The 18,775-nt window shown below is 37.0% G+C and overlaps 1 protein-coding gene across 1 annotated transcript in view; it reads left to right on the top strand.

The window, feature by feature from the left end:
* Positions 1 to 18,775, top strand: part of Arsb (arylsulfatase B) — a 140,198-nt gene that overhangs the window by 87,081 nt on the left and 34,342 nt on the right. Inside the window, exon 6 of the mRNA XM_048331132.1 lies at positions 8,558 to 8,628. Coding sequence (XP_048187089.1) covers positions 8,558 to 8,628 — 71 coding nt within the window. The remainder of the gene's footprint in view (positions 1 to 8,557; positions 8,629 to 18,775) is intronic.

Genomic DNA, 18,775 nt, shown 5'->3' with positions numbered 1-18,775 from the left:
ATATATATATATATATATATATATATATATATATATACATACATTTCCCACAGCCTTGGTTATGGCAAATTATCTCAGCTGATTTAAAAAAAAATCCTCTGTCTCATACTTTCTTTCCTTGAATTTATGTTACTCCAATCTTTACTTGTTTCATGTGTTGTTGAGAATAATGCCAGCCTGATTTATTTCCTTGGCAAGCAACCTGGTCCTTTTATCTGGAGGCCTAAAAGATCTATATTATTACCACTATAGTTATTATTAATTATTATTACTATTATTATTAAAATCTAAGACTTGGTAGATATGTTTCAAAGTTGACTATACACGTTAGCTTTATAAGATACAAATTGGTTCTTTCGGTTTGGACATTCAGATTTTTCTTTTTACATTTTTTTCCATCCAGGACTGGCACACACTTAATACTTGATGCTTTAGGCTCATTGACAGGCATCCTGTACCACCTGAGCCACACCTCCAACCCCCTAATTTAGGTGTTTGTTTTGTTTTGTTTTGTTTTTGCCAGTCCTGGGGCTTGGTCTCAGGGCCTGAGCACTGTCCCTGGCTTCTTTTTGCTCAAGGTTAGCACTCTGCCACTTGAGCCATAGCGCCACTTCTTACTGTTTTCTGTATATGTGGTGCTAAGGAATTGAACCCAGGGCTTCATGTATATGAGGCAAGCACTCTTGCCACTAGGCCATATCCCCAGCCCCTAATTTACATTTTTAAAAGTTATAGTTTAAGAATTAAATTCCATTGTTTCAGCTTTGTCAGCATACAACTGTAGACATGACATTAGTGACTTTTCTTTACATAGATTTTTGTTTCTGTTCATCTTTCTGTCTCTTTCTGCTTTTTCTCTTCCTCTTTTTTTGAATTATCTTCTCTATTTCTGTTCTCTATATGCCTTCACAGATGTTCATTTTCATTTATGTTTAATGTCCTAACTTCTGAGACCTTGTCCTCTATACCAGCTATTTTCTTCCCTTAGTCCAGTATGTGTGCTTTTAAACTTCAGATTTATGATGTTTTTAAATACTGGCAGTTACTGATTTAATTATATTTAATTCCTGTTGAAATATCATGTAACTGTTTTCCTCTGCTTTGTGACTTTTTTCCATAGTGGAAAAGTAGTCTTCATTTGCCAAAAGTTTTGCATCCTCTCTTGCTATTTTTTGGCTTGTATGGTAGCTTTGTATACATGCTGGATTCTTTCTGTTGTTGTTATTCACATTGATTTGATTTGATTTTTTTCCTGCACCTGCAATAGCAAGTGACTGATGTGGTAAGAGTTGGATAGCTTATTTCTTAGCTCAAAAGCACCTCTTATTACTACATCAAAATGTGGTTTCTTTAATAAATGTGTCTCCTTTCTTTCTAACCTGGCCTCTTATGTTTTGTTTTAGTAGAGCATTGCTGCCTACAGCTTCCTACTTTCCCAGTACCATACTCCTTTCCAAAGACACTTGTTCTACTTGTTCTCTCAGAGTTGGTACCACTCCGGTCTTCCACACTTTCCAAGCCTCTTCCAGCTCCACATGTGATTCGCTGGTTTGGACTGCTCTGGTTCACAAGGCATCAGACCTGCACCAGCAACTGGTCACTTTAAATATAACCTCTTTCTGGGGTGTACCTTATCAGTCATGGGCTGAGCCCCATTCCTTCGTGTCTCCCTCTCCTTTTATTTTATCCTGTCTCCCCCCCAAGGTGGGCACTGGACCTTTTTAGGTCTCAGGAAGTTTTTTTCTCACTTCTATTGGCGTTCAAACGTACCTGTCTCCTGTTTATGTAGTAGGCTTGCACTGTGAATATTCTTGCTTTCTTTCTTTACCCATATGAATTTTAGGGGATTGTATGAAAAGATGGCTACCATTGTTCTATAGATACCTTGAAATTTATGTTCTTAGGTTTTTGTTCTAGTTTGGCAAAAACAGCACTAGATAAAACACATGACTCAAAGACTACCAAACGACTATATGCATATATATATTTTTTAGTTATGGAGCTTGAATTTAGGGCTTCATGCTCTTGCTTGGCATTTTACCACTTGAGCCATATCTTTCATCCTGGATGCCTTTTTCTGTTTAATTAGAGCTAGAGACTTTCATACTTTTCTGTCCAGGTTGGCCTCAAACTACCATGTTGCAGGTCTCAAATATAGATACATTTTTAACTTAAAATGTAAAATCCAAGGTATGGTGAATTTTATTTTATTTTATTTTATTTTATTTTGGCCAGTCCTGGGGCTTGGACTCAGGGCCTGAGCACTGTCCCTGGCTTCTTTTTGCTCAAGGCTAGCACTCTGCCACTTGAGCCACAGCGCCACTTCTGGCCATTTTCTGTATATGTGGTGCTGGGGAATCAAACCCAGTGCCTCATGTATATGAGGCAGGCACTCTTGCCACTAGGCCATATCCCCAGCCCTGAATTTTATTTTTGATTCCCTACTTTATCATCCTTTTTGATGACAGAGCTTCTAGTCTATGGCAACAGTCTGGTATTTTCTGAGGGTTCTTTCGGGATGTTTAATTGGGTGTCTCACATTCTGGGAAGCACATATCATGGTCATTGCGCTCATATTAGTATAGAATTTGCTGCCTGAGTAGATGTGTAGGGAAGGAAGCAACTAGGTTGAGTGTCAGGGAGTCAAGAAGGACTGTATGCACAGTTAATGGGAATCATTGACCATTTTGCTTATTGTAGCACCTGAGTGGTACAGTTTGAGGGAGCCAAAGTGAATCCATCTTTTTCTAATTTATTTAGGATCAGGTTAGAGTCTATAGTAGGAATATGTTGTTAATCTTTTTAGCATTGGCATTAGTGAGAATCCCTCAGGACTTCGGCAGCTGCTCTTCTTTCAGTTTCCAACATTGTCAGTTTTCACCTTTTTAAAAAAATTCTTTATATTAAAATGGAAATAGAAGGTTTGTCTAAGATATTAAACCAGAACTTCTAACCATTATTTTTTAGTAATCAGGAAAGGATTATATTAAAAGTGTGATTCACTGGTTTCTAACAATATTACTTTTTTTTCTTGAGTAGCCTATTTTAAAAACTTAGTAAACCTCCTTAACAAACTGAAAAATAATGACAAAATCTTTCTATTCTATATCAAATGAATTTAACTTAGAAATTTCCTTACCAAATTTAGCCAAAATTTTATAATTTCCATACCTAAACACTTTACTCATGGTAATGCTGTGTGCTAAAAGGCTTTTTAAGGGATATGGGATTTCTACAAATGCAACATTACTGTCCCCACACAGAATGCAGAAGATAAGCCTTGCAAGGAATTCCACTAGTATAATGGTTTAAAATGTACACTCTCTAATAAGACCTGGTTCAAAGCCTGTCTCCCACATTTATTATTCATGTCTTCTTGGGCACGTTTTTTAATGTCTTGAAGCATTCCTCAGGCGTAAAATGTGACAGCAGTGGTATCTAGTATCTATCTTGGATAGATAAAGGGTCTAGTTATAGCAGGAGCTAAGTAGCTGGAAGTGACAATGATTACAAAGATGATACAGAAGGCTTAACCAGGTGCAGGTCTCATCAGTATTTTTACCAGTAACTGGGGAATTTTTCCACTTCAAATTTTTTTCTCAGAAAAATGTTTCCATAGCTATTTCATTTCCTTAAAATTGGATACTGTGCTCCTAGGGTGTGTCTTCTATGACAGATGGTCAACAGACAGTTGTAAAAAGAAAATGGAATGTAGTCACATTTCATTTATTTGTGGGAAATGTTTTACTGCCCCTCCCTTCAACACATAGGAAAATGAAAGTCAAAAACTGGAAACTCCATTATGAACGGACAGTGCTGTGATCTCATCGTCTAAACTGTTAGACCGTTAGAAAATATTTATAGCATGTTGGAAACTAGTTACTGACCAGTGTCTCATCTTGTGTGGTGTTTACTTTGATTGGGTTTTTTTTTTTTTTTTTTGGCGGCACTGGGGTTTGAACCAAGGACCTTGTGGTTGCTAAGCAGGTGCTTTACTACTTCAGTCACTCTGCTAGACTTCTCATCCTGTCAATCCTGTTTTAAAACTAAAACTAATTTAGAAATGGTAAATTTAAATTGAATGTTGAAATGTTGTTAATGACAACAGTACATTTTTTTTTGTCTAAAGAGAAGATGGAAAAGAATGACTAATGCTGTCATTAGTAGAGATATTTTTGAGTGTAACATACTCAAGGAGACATTGAGGCCGTGAGAATGAATCTACTGAAGAGACGATTTAGCACATTAACTGTCGCTGCTCCCTCGCAGGCATTGAGTTATACTTTTACTTGAAAGGGAATGCAACATTGAACTTGGGAATGTAGTAACTCCTAAACCCAATACTGTTTCCATCTTTTAAGGCAATCTTGTTCTTAAACCTATAAGGAAATTTCTAGATTCCTGAGAGGAAAAACCATATGATTAGTTAAGTAATAGCTTATAAATGAGTAGATTACATTAAATTTTAAAAAGTTAACGAATGTATTCAAACTATATACATAGCTGTAGTTATAATTTTTCTGTCTTTAACCTCTTAGAACCCTGTAAACATCCGATTTTGTTTGTCATAGATCTACAATAATATTCACTCACCAGCTATCCAATGCTAAATGTTCACAATGAACTCTTCATTGAAAGAATTCATCCTTGAATGAATTTCTCAGGATTCTTTAAATTCTTGTATGTCTATTGAAACGTTTTCCACAGCCTTGATTATTGAAAAATATCTCAGCTGATAAAAAAAACTCTCTGTTTCATACTTTCTTTGCTTGAGTTTCTTAGAAATGTTACTCCAATCTTTGCTTGTTTCATGTGTTGTTGATAAGTATAATGCCAGCCTGATTTATTTTCTTGGCAAGCAACTTGGTCCTTTTATCTAGAGGCCTAAAAAACCTATATCATTACCATTGTTACCATTAATTATTATTATTACTATTATTGTTAAAATCTAAGACTTGGTAGATATGTCTCAAAGTTGACTATACGGGTTAGGTTTATAAGATACAAATTGGTTCTTGCAGTTTGGACATTCAGATTCTCTTTTTGGATTTTTTTTCCATTCAGGACTGGGACACACTTACTACCTGATGCTTTAGGCTCATTGACAGGCATGCTTTTGTTGTTGTTGGTGGCGGTCATGAGGCTTGAACTCAGGGTGCTGCCCCTGTGCCTTTTTTCTCAAGGCTAGTCCTCTACCACTTTGAGCTACAGCACCTCTTCCGGTTTTCTGGTGATAAGAATCTCTTGGGAACTTTTCTGCCTGGGCTGTCTTTGAACTGCGATCCTCAGATCTCAGTCTCCTGAGTAGCTAGGATTATAGGAATGAGCCACCAGCACCTGGCTCTTTTAATTCTTTTAAATGTTATGTTTGTAGAAGCTTAAAGGTTTCCACAGATTATATGTGTATACTTAGAAAAATTTAAATTCTGCCATGCACTGATGGCTTATGCTTGTAATCCCAGCTACTCAGAGGCTAAGATGTGAGGATCCACACTGTGAAGACAGCCTGGGCAGGAAAGTCTGTGAGACTCTTACTCCAATTAACCACAGAAAACCAGAATTAGAGCTGTGGCTCAAAGTGGTAGAGTGGTAGAGCCTTGCAGGAAAAAGCTCAGGAACAAAGGCCCTGAGTTCAAGCCTAACCACTGACAAAAAAAACCCCAAACCTCTCAAGTTATTGTTCTTAATTATTTTAGACAGGTTCTTGCTTTGTTGCCCACTCTAGCCTCAAACTTGTGATGCTCCTGCCTCAGCCTCCTAAGTGCAAGACTGATTTATTCTTGATTTTTTAAAACAGTACTAATTGTTAAAAGCAGTGTAGAAAATGAAAGCCTTTATAGTCTTCTCTTCACCAATCCCTGACCCCACATAACAGTTTGGTGAGTATTTTTCCCTATTTCCATTATTACATTTTTTCCTTCTGTGTATGTATGCATCTTTAAAACCATTTACCTGTATATATTTCTAAAAATCCATCATTTTCCAAAGAACTCACCATGTTAGAATCAATTAGTGAGCTTGCCTAGGAATTTTAATATTCTTCCATATTTTAAGGTTAGGACAGCTCAAAATTTATGGTACTTCATTTGATGTCCTTAAATATGTATTTGGCTTTCTTGATTTATTTAATAACATGGAATTCCTAAGTGTATTTAGTCATTGTCTTAATCACTGTCACATATTGTGTTTTCTTGGGTCCTATCTCTAACCACATCCTTTACAAAATACCCATTAGTTCCTTTTAAAATTAGAAGAATCACACATGCTATGACAGTTGGTTTTTTTGGCTCCTATTGAATCATGATGACTCCATTTGTGCAAGTTTTCCTCAATGAATAATTGATACTAGGCTTATTTACAACAATTTGAGTTCAAAAAGTCATCTCATCCTTAAGATTTTTTTTAGATTTTGAAATACTTGTGGCTCTTCTGAACAGAAAAAAAAGAAAGAAATGAATAATATTCATATAAATTCTCTTATTAAAACATAATTTTATTCAGTTTTTAAAAGTTACAACAGTTATTTAAAAAACTATCTTTAATTTAATTGTGTCTAATATTCTGAAGGTATTTCATGGAATCCTGCTTTTAAGATGAGTAGTTATTTAGTGGTATATTACATAACTTGAAATTTGGGGGATTTTTCCTTTTTGTTCTTGCCTTCTTTTGAATTCAGTGAATTTTGTTTTGATATCTTATTTCTTTTTTTACAGTTCATAAAAATTCCTTGTTTTTAATTGCTGCCCTTAAAATTTAACACACAAATTTTACTTAGCTAAATCTAAATCTGATTAATAGCGTTGTCTTCTTCCCAAACAATATGGACTTAATTGTGTTCTCATTCTGATTCCTCTTCCTGATGTCCCTGCTATTTTATTTGCTTATTTATAAGCCTGGAAATGAGATATTATCGTGATTCTGTTTTATTTTCTTATATCTACCTTTTTCTTTGCACATATTCCTTACTTGCACTCAGAGCTTTTGGGATCAAACTGTAATTTGGGACACGCTAATAACGGGATTATCATATATAGGTATTTCAGTGCCTCAGGAAGAAAATGAGAAGAGAAGGGCTTTCGGACATAGGCCTTACCCTCCACCCCATCCTACCCTGCAATGTCGTCTCAATATTTCCCTCCTATTTTTCCTAGTTTCTGTGCTTTATGAAGTACAGTGAAATATGGTAGAATACTAATGTTAAATATTCTCATGTTAAAGGACTTTTACTTGTTCAGAGGTTGTGTCCTTCTTAAATTTTTTGACTATTTAAAATTGCCTTCCTAAGTTTTATAAAACAGTGGTAATGATCAATAAAGTTCTTTTGGGGCTTGGCTTTTAAATTTATTAACTAAATTTTTTAACATTTACTTCACAAATGCAAGTTGCAAATCCTAGCCCAGAGTTTTTGAAATTGTACTGGTCTTCAAATCCCAAGTCGCTGCTATAAACAATGGTTAAGTTTGGAGTATGGCATCATGGATATACAAAGAACTTTATTGGTTCTGCAGAATGTGTATAAAATGTGTGGTATTAACAGGGCTTCCCTACCTTTAGCACCGGGCTGAACAGTATTAGATTATCATGTATCCCTCAATACTCCCCACAATTTAAACTGTGCTTAGTAATTTCCACTAGGCTGAATCTATGTGTAAAATGACCTCAGAACTTCATACATTTCTTGCATACGTCTAGTGGTTTTCATGTCCCTGGTTTTGTTTTTGTTTTTTGCCAGTCCTGGGGCTTGAACTCAGGACCAGAGCACTCCTTAGCTTCCTTTTGCTCAAGGCTAGCACTCTACCTACCACTTGAGCCACAGCGCCGCTCTTGGCTTTTTCTATATATGTGATGCTGAGGAATGGAACCCAGGGTTTCATCATGCTAGGCAAGCACTCTGCCCTTAAGCCACATTCCCAGCCCTTATGCTCCCAGTTTTTAAAAGAACACTCCTTTGAGAGTGATACAATCCTGTAGTCTTCACAGGAGGAGCCTGGACTAGTGACCTCAATTGTTTTTCAGCAGTAATGTAGTTGCAAGTGTCGTTGTAAGTACTTTTTCAAAAAGTCTTAAAGTCATCCATTTCATGTGTATTTGTGTCTTTGATTCATTAGGATATGGAAGAGATTTAAAGTTTCCTACACAGGCCCTTCTTTCAGAGGCATATTCCATCTGTAATATTGGTGCTGCCATTTTGGAAGATGTTCTTTCTTTGTCTCTTTTTTATGTGGTCACGATGAAATCTCCACAGGATGATATGAGTTCTCATTTCACTGGAGTGATTATTGCAGAGGGTCGCAGGACTTGTTTACTTATTTTTCTATCATCCTATGCTTGACATCAATCTTTTTATGTAATGTGTCAGGCATTGTTCTATGTTAGACAAGTGATGACTCCTTAAAGATACCCCAACCACTGCTTCTGGAGATTTCTGAATTCATGACAAAATTGCTATTTGGAAGGATTTTTTTTTAAATCTTCAAGTACAAGACAAGGAAATATTAAAAAAAAAACTCGTGCCAATTATAGAGAAGTTAACATGTCCTAAAAATTTATTTTCTAGTGAAGGAAAACCGTCCCCGAGAGTGGAGCTGCTGCACAACATTGACCCAGCCTTCGTAGACTACTCTCCATGTAAGTACCCATCCCTTTGCTGCTCTGCTAAGTCCCTTTAACTCACAGAGAAGTTAGACTACCCACTTTTCCTCTACTCTGCCTTCTCTGTCCACCTGAGTCTTTGCAAAGGTGAACACTTCTTCCTGACACACACTTCACTGATCTCCTGGTAGGCTCAGTACCACAGAGGGCCAAATACTGTGAAAGGAGCAGTATGAATCAAGGAGGTGAATGTTATTCCTGACTTTGTCACTGACTGGCTGTATGACCTGTAGACCTCAGCTTGCCTCAGCTTTACAGCAGGGGAAGCTATGAGATCTCGTACCCCTTTCACTGCTGATGTCATGTTACATGTAGCCTGTTAGAATTCCAGAAAAATGCAGTATTAAACAAGTAAGTGTTAAGTTCTAGGCTGATATGAGCCACCACATCATCTGGTCACCATGGCCAGGTGCCTCTGCTGGGTCTCCCAAGATGGCATTTCTCTAGTCTTGGATATAATTATCTTCATTTTGCCAGCTACTAAGCTTAACCTATAATAAGCTTTGTTTGTGCTGTTAAGGCAAGGAGATTTTTAGTGTTCTAATAATATGACAAGCTGTGATATAAATGCCACATGAATGCCCCCAGGATAGTGAGTTTAGGCCTGAAAAGCCTCAACACTAAAGCTATCTGCAGATCTTCTGTGCTTAGCTTGAGACTATCTCCAGAAAGCAGTACTCTCACATGTGAGTACTCTCATCCTGCTTTCTAGACATACTGCTGCCCTTCAGTTTAGTAATCCTTACTTCCCTGTACCTGGTCTGTGCTACAGATGAGCACAGGTTCCTTGTTCATATATTCCTTCTCAGACAGTAACCCACAGTATTTCTTAATGTGCCACTGGGCTTGTGTAGAGTAAAATTGGATTACAAAGCAGTCAATACAAAATATAAATTGAAGCCTGACATTTGAATCAGTTTTATCACGAAAACACTTCTGTGGTTTCTAAATCCAGCACTTTCCTAGCTGATAGAACAAGCTCAGGGAAGAAGAGCTTAGTGTTTAATCTCCACCTGCCCCAAAGCCACTTCATCAGTTTTTTCATCTGTGAAGATTGAATTAAATTATCTCAAAGATCCTTTCCAACTTCCACATTCTGTGGGTGTTTATGGACCCCAAAGAACAAGGCATTCCTGCTAATACATAGTGTTACCTAAGGGAAGGTCATAAATACAAGTAAAATGTTAGAAACATTGTAAAAACTAGAGTAATATAGGTTATTATATGATTTAATTATTGCTCCTTTTTGCCCACTTCTATGGTCTTTGTTCTAAAACATCATTGCATCAGTCCATTTTTCTATCTCCTTTCTCCTTCACCAATGTCTCCTCCAATCAAGAATCATATAAATATTGATTAGATGTATAAATATAAATCATATATGTAAGTATGATTGCACTGGATGTTCCTCGGGGAAGCCTTGCCTTCTACATGGCACCGTTTCCCTCAGAAGCTGGCCTCTGGTATTTGAGAAGCTCTGCCCCACATTCTTAGTCATAGTGTAGAGCATATCTACAGCTCTTCCTGCTCGTGGAGGTTAGGGTTTTTCTTTTGTTGTGACCTGAATACTAATAGTAAAAATGCTCAAAGACTGACACAAAAGATGGGTGTGCGCACATGTAGAACAGTAGTCATGAGTCTCTCATAGTTCTGCACTAAACCATAAGAAAATCTCCAAGCTGCACAGAGCAAACCCACTAGGATGACTAGTGGGAGTTAATGTTGATGACAGTGTTAAGAAACTGAAACCTTACATATCATTGGTGGCAATATAAAATGGTGTAGGCACTATTGGAAAACAATGTAGTTCCTCAAAAAATAGAAATAGAGTTTTGTAACAATATCAGATCTTCTGCATGAGCAAAATATGTCCCCATTAATTTGTAATGACTACTTCTGATCAAGTGATGATAGATAGGATTAATTTTTCTGTTTTTCTTTTCTTGTGTCCAAATTCTGTGAATTTATGCTTTTATCCAGATTTTCAAATTTTTTGGCATACATATTGTTCACAAGAAACTTTTAGTAGCTTAACCCATAGGAAATTGCTGATGTCTGATTTTTCAAAATCTATGAATATAGCAGTTTACCCAAATACTGTATAGTCTCCTTTTATATCATACGTTAGTGCTTTTTATTTTTCCATGCATATTATTTTGAGGTTTGTCTATTTTATTAGCTTTTTTCTAGAAAATCATCTTTATGCCTTGCTAATCCCCTATATTGTTTGTGTTTATTTCATTAACTTTTGCTCATTATTTGCTTACTTTTGAAGTTTTTGTTAGTGCTGTTTTGGTGAAGCTGGGATTTGAACTTGGGGCCTGTGCTTGCTAGGGAGGCACTCCACTCTTCAGCTATGCCTTCATTTCTCTTAATAAATCTTCAAGTGCACAATGCAGGATTGTTAACTCCGTCTACAGTGTTAAACAGCTGATCCCTAGAGCTTACTCATCTTGCACAAGTGAAACTTGATCCTCCTTGAATAGAAGCTCCTCATTTCTCCTCCCCGGCAAAACCTGGCAACTACCATTCTTTGGAGAAATGTCAGGTCCTTTGCCCACCTTTTAATGGGGTCACTTGTGGTTTTGCTGTTGTACTGTAGGACTTTCTTAACTCCTCAAATGTACTTTTTTAAACTATTCACCATTTTGTACGTGGCTTGAAAACATTTTTTCCTATTCTGTCAGTTGCCTTTATGTCCCTTTTTAAACATTAATCATCATTTATACACATACACACACAGACGCTTTACTTTTCTTACAATGGATAAAACAAGGCAGGTTCACTAAGATCGAAGTGCTTTGCACAATATGGCTTTTCTGTGGATACTCTGAGCTTTGTGAGAGTCATTGGCTTCCATTATCTTACCCTTGGGACACCAATGAGCATTCTTCTCAGCTGGAGGCAAGGTTGGCTCAGAACCTCTGGCTTGAATACTCAGACAGCGAGGTACAATTACGTCCCAATGGCCAGAGTAATGACCCATTTGTTAGTCACCGCAGGCGCAAGTGCAGTCATATCTGCGCCGCCCCACCCACTGGCTCTGAGGCCCTTTCCCCAAGAGCAGTTTCTTCCATCCAGTAAACTCTTAAATAAGGATAGCCTCAGCAAGATTACCGTGAGGCTGCTATTGCTATTGTTCATGGAAATAAAAAAAACCTTAATGAGTGAATGTGTGTTCTAGAATGAAGAGCAATCTAACTTTTCACTGAGTTTTACAGAGGCTGGAGTTCCAGCGCTTGCTTTTAGCCAGAAACCCTGAGGTATAAAGTATCTCAGAAATCATGTTATGGGCCATTAGAAACTGACAAAACTTGTTTTGCATTTGGTGCTGACTGCCCATGTGCTTTCCTATCACTTCCCTAGTTGAAGCCAGGGTTGCCCTTCCTCAAGGAGCCAATCAAACACTGGTTTAGGGGTTGCTGAGAAATTGTAAATGTGTAAAGTTCAGTTCCTTAAGATACTCGGCAGGAACTATGTCCTACATGGGCCTAATTCAATCAGTGATGGCAAGATTTGCAAAGAGAAGTACCAGAGCTCAGAAAGAACAAAGGATATATCCCAAAGCACAAAGCAAGTGAAAATGCTGTCTAATTCAGGTATTTTTTATTTGAAAACCATGATCTTGATACCCAGCACCCACTCCCAAAGCAAGACATTGGGAGAAGTAGTAGAATCCTGCCTACATGCCACTCTGAGCTGCCCAGCCCACTCTATGCCAATATTGTCTCAAGACAGCCACAGGAAGAGGCAGAACCAGAAGGACAGGAAGCCCATCATGTGGTCTGAACATGGCCACTTCTAAGGTGCAAGGAGCCTGCCATCACTCAAACACATCTTCCTAGCTCATCCTTTGGCCCCTGCAGCCTGTCTGCATCCCCTCTCCCTCCTGTGTACTCTTGACCTGCTGAGACTCTTCATTGGTTCATAAGAAGCACAAGACGGGAGACAGTGGGAAAAGCTTGGTAAACACTGGCACTTAAGCAGTCTTCTGCTGCTTGAGAGAAGAGCAGGAGGCAGAGGTGGCAGAACAAAGTTTTAAAGTACAAGATCTCTAAGAGCAATACCCCAAGACTAACTATAAGGTGGTGTGGACGATGTCCTCTGGAAAGACAGGAAGTTCTATGTAGACAAAGAGAAGGAACATGCAAGGGCTCCCCAGGCCTGCTTATCCTCCACACCTGCATCAGACGTCCCCACTTCCTGGCGGGGTCACTTCCAAAGCTGTCCCCAGAACATAGACTCTCCCACAGAGCTTGCCCTAGCAAGGGTTTCTTTTGTTTCCTCATTGTTTCTTTTCTAACTGCCAATAGTATCTGTTTTTCCTTCTTTAAAAATACAATCTAAACCTATAAAATTATTGATACATATATATTTTGTCAGCTGTATCCCATATGTATTATCATATATTTATTATCATTGTACTTTTTACTTTTCTTAGACCTGTGAGTTATTTAAAAGTGTTTTAAAACGTGTAAATATAGTCTTTTTACAGTCTCATCATTTTAAGTATGTTTCTTAGAGAATATCCCCAGTTTTTTTTAATCTATTGGCTTCTTTATTTAAAAAATAAAGTAAGAAAAAATGAAATATACAACTTGGGGATGAAGGGATCAGGACGGCGGAAACTGGGAGAAAATGAGGGAGGGGTAACTTTGTTAAAAAAAGAAATGTACTCATTACCTGACCTATGTAACTGTATACTGAACTGTAGATTGAACAAATGGCAAAAGTACTTGATTGGAATAGCTAATGCTGGTTTGTAAAGTAAGACATAAAAAAGCTTTAGTTTGCTTAATTGGTGGGAAGTTTAAAAAACTTAAATTTACTTGAATCTGAGTCATAAATTTATAGTATGTTTAACAGGAAGTTATGACCATTTGGACTACATATTTTTATTTATTGTTCTTTTATATCATTTTGTAAAAACTCCTTCCAAAAACAACTTAGTGCTTATCTAACTTGGCTCTTTCTTCAAAAGAGAAAATACATAATAAAAAAGGAAAATCAACTCAAATACCACCTTCCGTCATATTCTTTTGAACTGAAATACAGGAATTATTTATAATATAAAAATATTTCATTTTTAAAAGTTGAAGATTGCATCTGGGTTGTTTCTTGGACAGTTTTGCATATAGTACTTGACAACTTACTGTTGACAATTGATGTTTAAAGATTACAAAAGAATCTAAACTTTCCCTTTTATCTAACTTTAGATTTATGAGGTTATTTTGTAAACTATTCACACATTTTTAAAGCATAGCAGTTATCCTCCTGCACTGAGTTCAAATAGATAGGCCTTTTTGCCATTGAAAATTCACTCATTCATTTATCTTTAAGTAGTTGTACAAAGGAGGTATCATTTAATAAAGCAGTATATGAATACCATACCTCTTGATCTGTGTCACCTCCGTCAACAATCTCAACACAATTTCAACACATCCTTTCCCTGCCATTTCTCAAATTTGTGTATATACAATGAATTTTTTACTACATTCTTCCCCACATCCCCCTTCTTTATTTACCTCTTTAGTCCTACCCATCCCCTTGCAAGAACCCATCCATTTCTTGGTGCTGATTTCATTGGGCTTTGACATTATGTTTTAAATGAAAATATTGACAGTGAAAGCCAATGTAGAAAAGATATGCAGATAGGTCACTAGAAATTTGGGAGAGTGTGCAAGTAAGACTAAGAACTATGTTTTTGTTTCAGAAATTTACATTGTCCTCTTTTTAAAAATATATGTTTTCCATGTTGATAGTTGGACTACTGCAAGAATGACATCTTTTTCATTATGTAGGACCATCTTTCTTTTTTTTTTTCTTCAAATTTTTATTATCAAACTGATGTACAGAATGGTTACAGTTTCATACGAGGACCTTCTTTTAGATAACTTGGTAACATTACATCAAGTTTTGGTTAGTAAAGCTGAATGAAAAAAACAGCTAAGTTTAATTTAATTTCCCCTCATGGCTAAATTAAGTGTATTTTAGACCTCAGACCTACTTTTGAACACTTCTGAGGATTTATATTGTGTGTGGGCTGCTCTATTTCTTTTTTTTTTTTTTTTTTTTTTTTGGCCAGTCCTGGGCCTTGGACTCAGGGCCTGAGCACTGTCCCTGGCTTCTTCCCGCTCAAGGCTAGCACTCTGCCACTTGAGCCACAGCGCCGCTTCTGGCCGTTTTCTGTATATGTGGTGCTGGGGAATCGAACCTAGGGCCTCGTGTATCCGAGGCAGGCACTCTTGCCACTAGGCTATATCCCCAGCCCGGCTGCTCTATTTCTAAAAACAAAAATATGTAAGTGACAGAAAAATTCAGTGTTACTAATTGTATTTGTCAGTTATCAATGCAGTGTTCCTGCCATTCAGACCAACCATCCATTTCCTTGCCTATCTTAATCTATCCATAAACTAAGAGGATAACAATCTTTGTTATGTTTTCTCACTTGAGAAAACTCAAAAATAATTTTCTGAACTGTAGTCCCTCTTAGTATTTAAAGATAGAATTTTGAACAAATTTGTTGGTCAATAAAATGATGATGAGATAATTATACAACAAACTAGGATGTTACTGGGAAAGAAAAGATGAGACTGAACAGGACTAACAAACTCTCCAGCATCTCTTAGCAACTCACTTGTGACCACTAACTGTCAAATTTGCATTCCAGACATCTGGTCTACCACCTTTCTCTTTCACTAGTACCTCTCAAACTTGAATGTGTTTATAAATCACCTACTGTAGTTGGTTGGTTGGAACTAGAATTATTTCCAGCAAGCTGTCCAGTAATACCTATGATGTGTTGCTGATTCTCTGATCATAATTTGAGCAGCATGACCCTAAACTAGATTTCTTCTACCTAATTTGAAACTAAAGATTTAGGATTCTGAATGAATATTCTACTCAAGACTAAATATTTTTTTGTGAAATATACAGTTAAAGACAGATACAAGACTTTAAATTTCAGAGCTGAGTGGTAGAGACTTGCCTAACATGTTCAAGGTACTAGGTTCAGTCCTCAGCACCAGAAATACTCAGCATTGCAGAACTATTCCCCAAGCTCTTGGTTAGGTTACATAACAATTTATATTATCTTTCTGATCATGGAAATACCAAAATGCTTATCTGGTATGCTACTGTTTGATCAAAATAGTCAGAATATATTGAAGGCATGAAGGCAGGATTTTAAAGGTTATCTCAAGAAGAGGTTGATTCCTTTTCTTTTCTCCCTGGTGTTCAATGACATCAATACTCAGAAAGAAAACTCAAGCTTCCAATAAATTGCAGTGGGCTGAGCCATCTACTGCCTTCGAAGTAGTTTGTAATTAAAAAATGAGGTAGAAGACTTCTCTGAGATCTTACTTTGGGCTGTGGGTTCTGATTCTAGTATTTCCTCTAATCTTGCAGAAGTATTGGAAATAGATTTAGACAAGGACAGGCATTGTCAGAGTTCTTGTTTACTTTTGCTCTACTAATGCCGTGATTTAGATCTTAGATGAGCTGGGAAGATGTGTTTGAGTGATGGTTACAGAAGAGGAGACTCCCTATGCTCGTGCCTCTGAAAATGGCTGAGGTGTTACTCTAGCCCTGGCTTTGACAACATTCGTTTGGGTGGTCAAAGCAGTAGCTGGGACACCTGTTGTTCCATTACTCTCCCCAAAGGACAGGGAGCATCCTCACCCAGTGTCATCATGAAATCAGTTTATCCTGTGTAGCTTGCTTGCCCTTCTCACCTCTGAAAAATCAAAACATAAACACATCTATATAACATCAGAGATTATGATAAAATACATTTACCCATTATCAGAGGGAAAAATGGTAGAATTTAATGTTCCTATAGTGTCCTGTACAATCTAGAGTTTAGGAAAAAAATCCTATAATGTCTAAGAGGAAAAAAGACTATAAAAATTTATTTGTATCAGCTAGGAATATGGCCTACTGGTAGAGTGCTTGCCTCGCATACATGAAGCCCTGGGTTCGATTCCTCAGCACCACATATATAGAAAAAACCAGAAGTGGTGCTGTGGCTCAAGTGGTAGAGTGCTAGCCTTGAGCAGAAAGAAGCCAGGGACAGTGCTCAGGCCCTGAGTTCAAGCCCAGGGTTGGCCAAAAAAATATCATATCAGTTTAACAAAATAATAATAGAAGGAATATACAGAATTGGTCCACTCATTTGGGGGAATGAGATTATAAGTAGCTCATTGTCCTTCTCATTTTACTAAGATTATAAGTAACTCAGTATCCTTTTCATTTTACTCATTGTATGTATTACTTTCACAATTAAACTTTTTATAAGAAAAAGGGAAAAAGCCAAAGCAATCCTGTGAGCAAGTTTAAAGTCTTCAGAGCCCATACCTGCACCCACACAGAGTGTAGAAATCTCTGTTTAGGGACTTGATCTGGACTTAATTGTTTAATGTTTTATGTAATGTAAGTATCCTGTTTCAGTAACAGTAATAAATTTGAGTGCCTTGGGAAAAACCAAACTCATCAGTTGTTCCAAAATCTGTATTTGATTAATTTTTTAAAGGTCCAGGTCAAAATTATTCCTTAAGCCTTATTATTTTAACAAAGAAGCCCAAGGTTTCTAAGTTTGTCAGAAAATTCACTATTATGGCAAAACAGCAAAAAGGTCACAAAAATGCCTCTTTCTTCTAGAAAACCTCATATAAGAAAAATCTCTTCTCCACAATTTATTACTCTAGCAGAATCAAGAGAAATCCCTGACATTTCAGATCCTTTTTGCTTCAGGAGAAATAAATGTTCCATAGATCATGAAGAAAAAATGACAAACAATCTAATGAAAAACAAATATACTCCTGTTGCATACTCAGCTATGCCAGTCCAAACACAGCCAAAGCCAGCTTTTCTTTTCAGGCCCTTCCAACTCGGAAGAGTGACAGTTTCCATAATGGCTTCAGCACTGTAGTTACAGAAAGCTGAACACACACCAAAGAATCCCAAATCAAAGAAACATGTAGTGGAAAAAACAGAAAGAGAAATCCTACCATATCATGAATATTTCCCTGTAGTGGGAAAGTCATTGCTGGCAGAATGTCATTGAAATCTTGAGCCAATAAGCGGAAGCATTTTAGAAGTTATTCACGCCCCTTCTCACAATGCTTTAAACAAAATTGTAAGTTGACTGAATTTAGCAGTGCTCAGTTTTCCCACATCCTAAAAATTCCTTTTTTTCTGGTCCACTGTTACCATTAAGCATTGTCAAGAAACTGTTTATATGTTCTTTCTTATATGTTCTTATATGTTCCATTGACTAACAAGCTAATTTTAATATCAACTACATTTCCATTTTCATTAATATTTAGATCTATTATGGCTGGTAAATCTACAATTCACTGACTCTTAGCCCCAGCCCCTCTTTATAGGGATGACCAATGTTAACAGTTTTGACCTTCCAGAACACTGTATATGTGCTTACTTATACAATATGGAAACATGGAGTTACATGCATGTACATAATATTTTTTTCACATAAATGATTTCATATAAATATAGGGTATTTGTTGTTGTTGTTTCCTGCTTTTTTTGCTCTCAGTAGTGTGTCTTGGAGGTCTTTCTTTGTCGGGTAGTATAAATCAGTAGCTCTCAGTCCCGCCCTTTCCCACCAGGAGAAATTTAGAGATGCCCGGAGACTTTGGATGGTTAACCCAGAAATTCCCAAAATCATTTGGTACATGACGAGACAGACATGTATGCTTCTTGTCAGTTGCTGGTGGTTGTCTGCTTGTACTAATAATCGTGTATCTCAGTGTATGTCAGTGACCTCAAATGTATCTCAGATTATGATATAAACATCCAAATGACCCATGGGGGAAAAGAATTTTTCACCCCCCATAATGGGTAGAGGCCAAGGCTGCTGTCAAATATTGTATAAAGCACAAAATAGTCCCAAGACAAAGATTTTCTACCCAAAATGTTGAAGGTCAAGGTTCCTGTAAAGTTGAGAAACCCTGATATAGCTCTGCTTTGTTTTTCAACTGCTGCATAACGTCTATAGTTGACTTAGCTCATCATATACATTTATTTGAATATTGAAAACATGACTCTGTGAGAGTGTTTTTTCCATTTACTTTGCACCCAGCTGCAGTCAGCTGAACACTCC

This window comes from Perognathus longimembris, chromosome 22, assembly GCF_023159225.1.
Source record: "Perognathus longimembris pacificus isolate PPM17 chromosome 22, ASM2315922v1, whole genome shotgun sequence".
Lineage (NCBI taxonomy): Eukaryota > Metazoa > Chordata > Mammalia > Rodentia > Heteromyidae > Perognathus > Perognathus longimembris.
The sequence above is the reverse complement of the archived record's forward strand: the minus strand, read 5'-3'. Positions and strand labels throughout refer to the sequence as shown.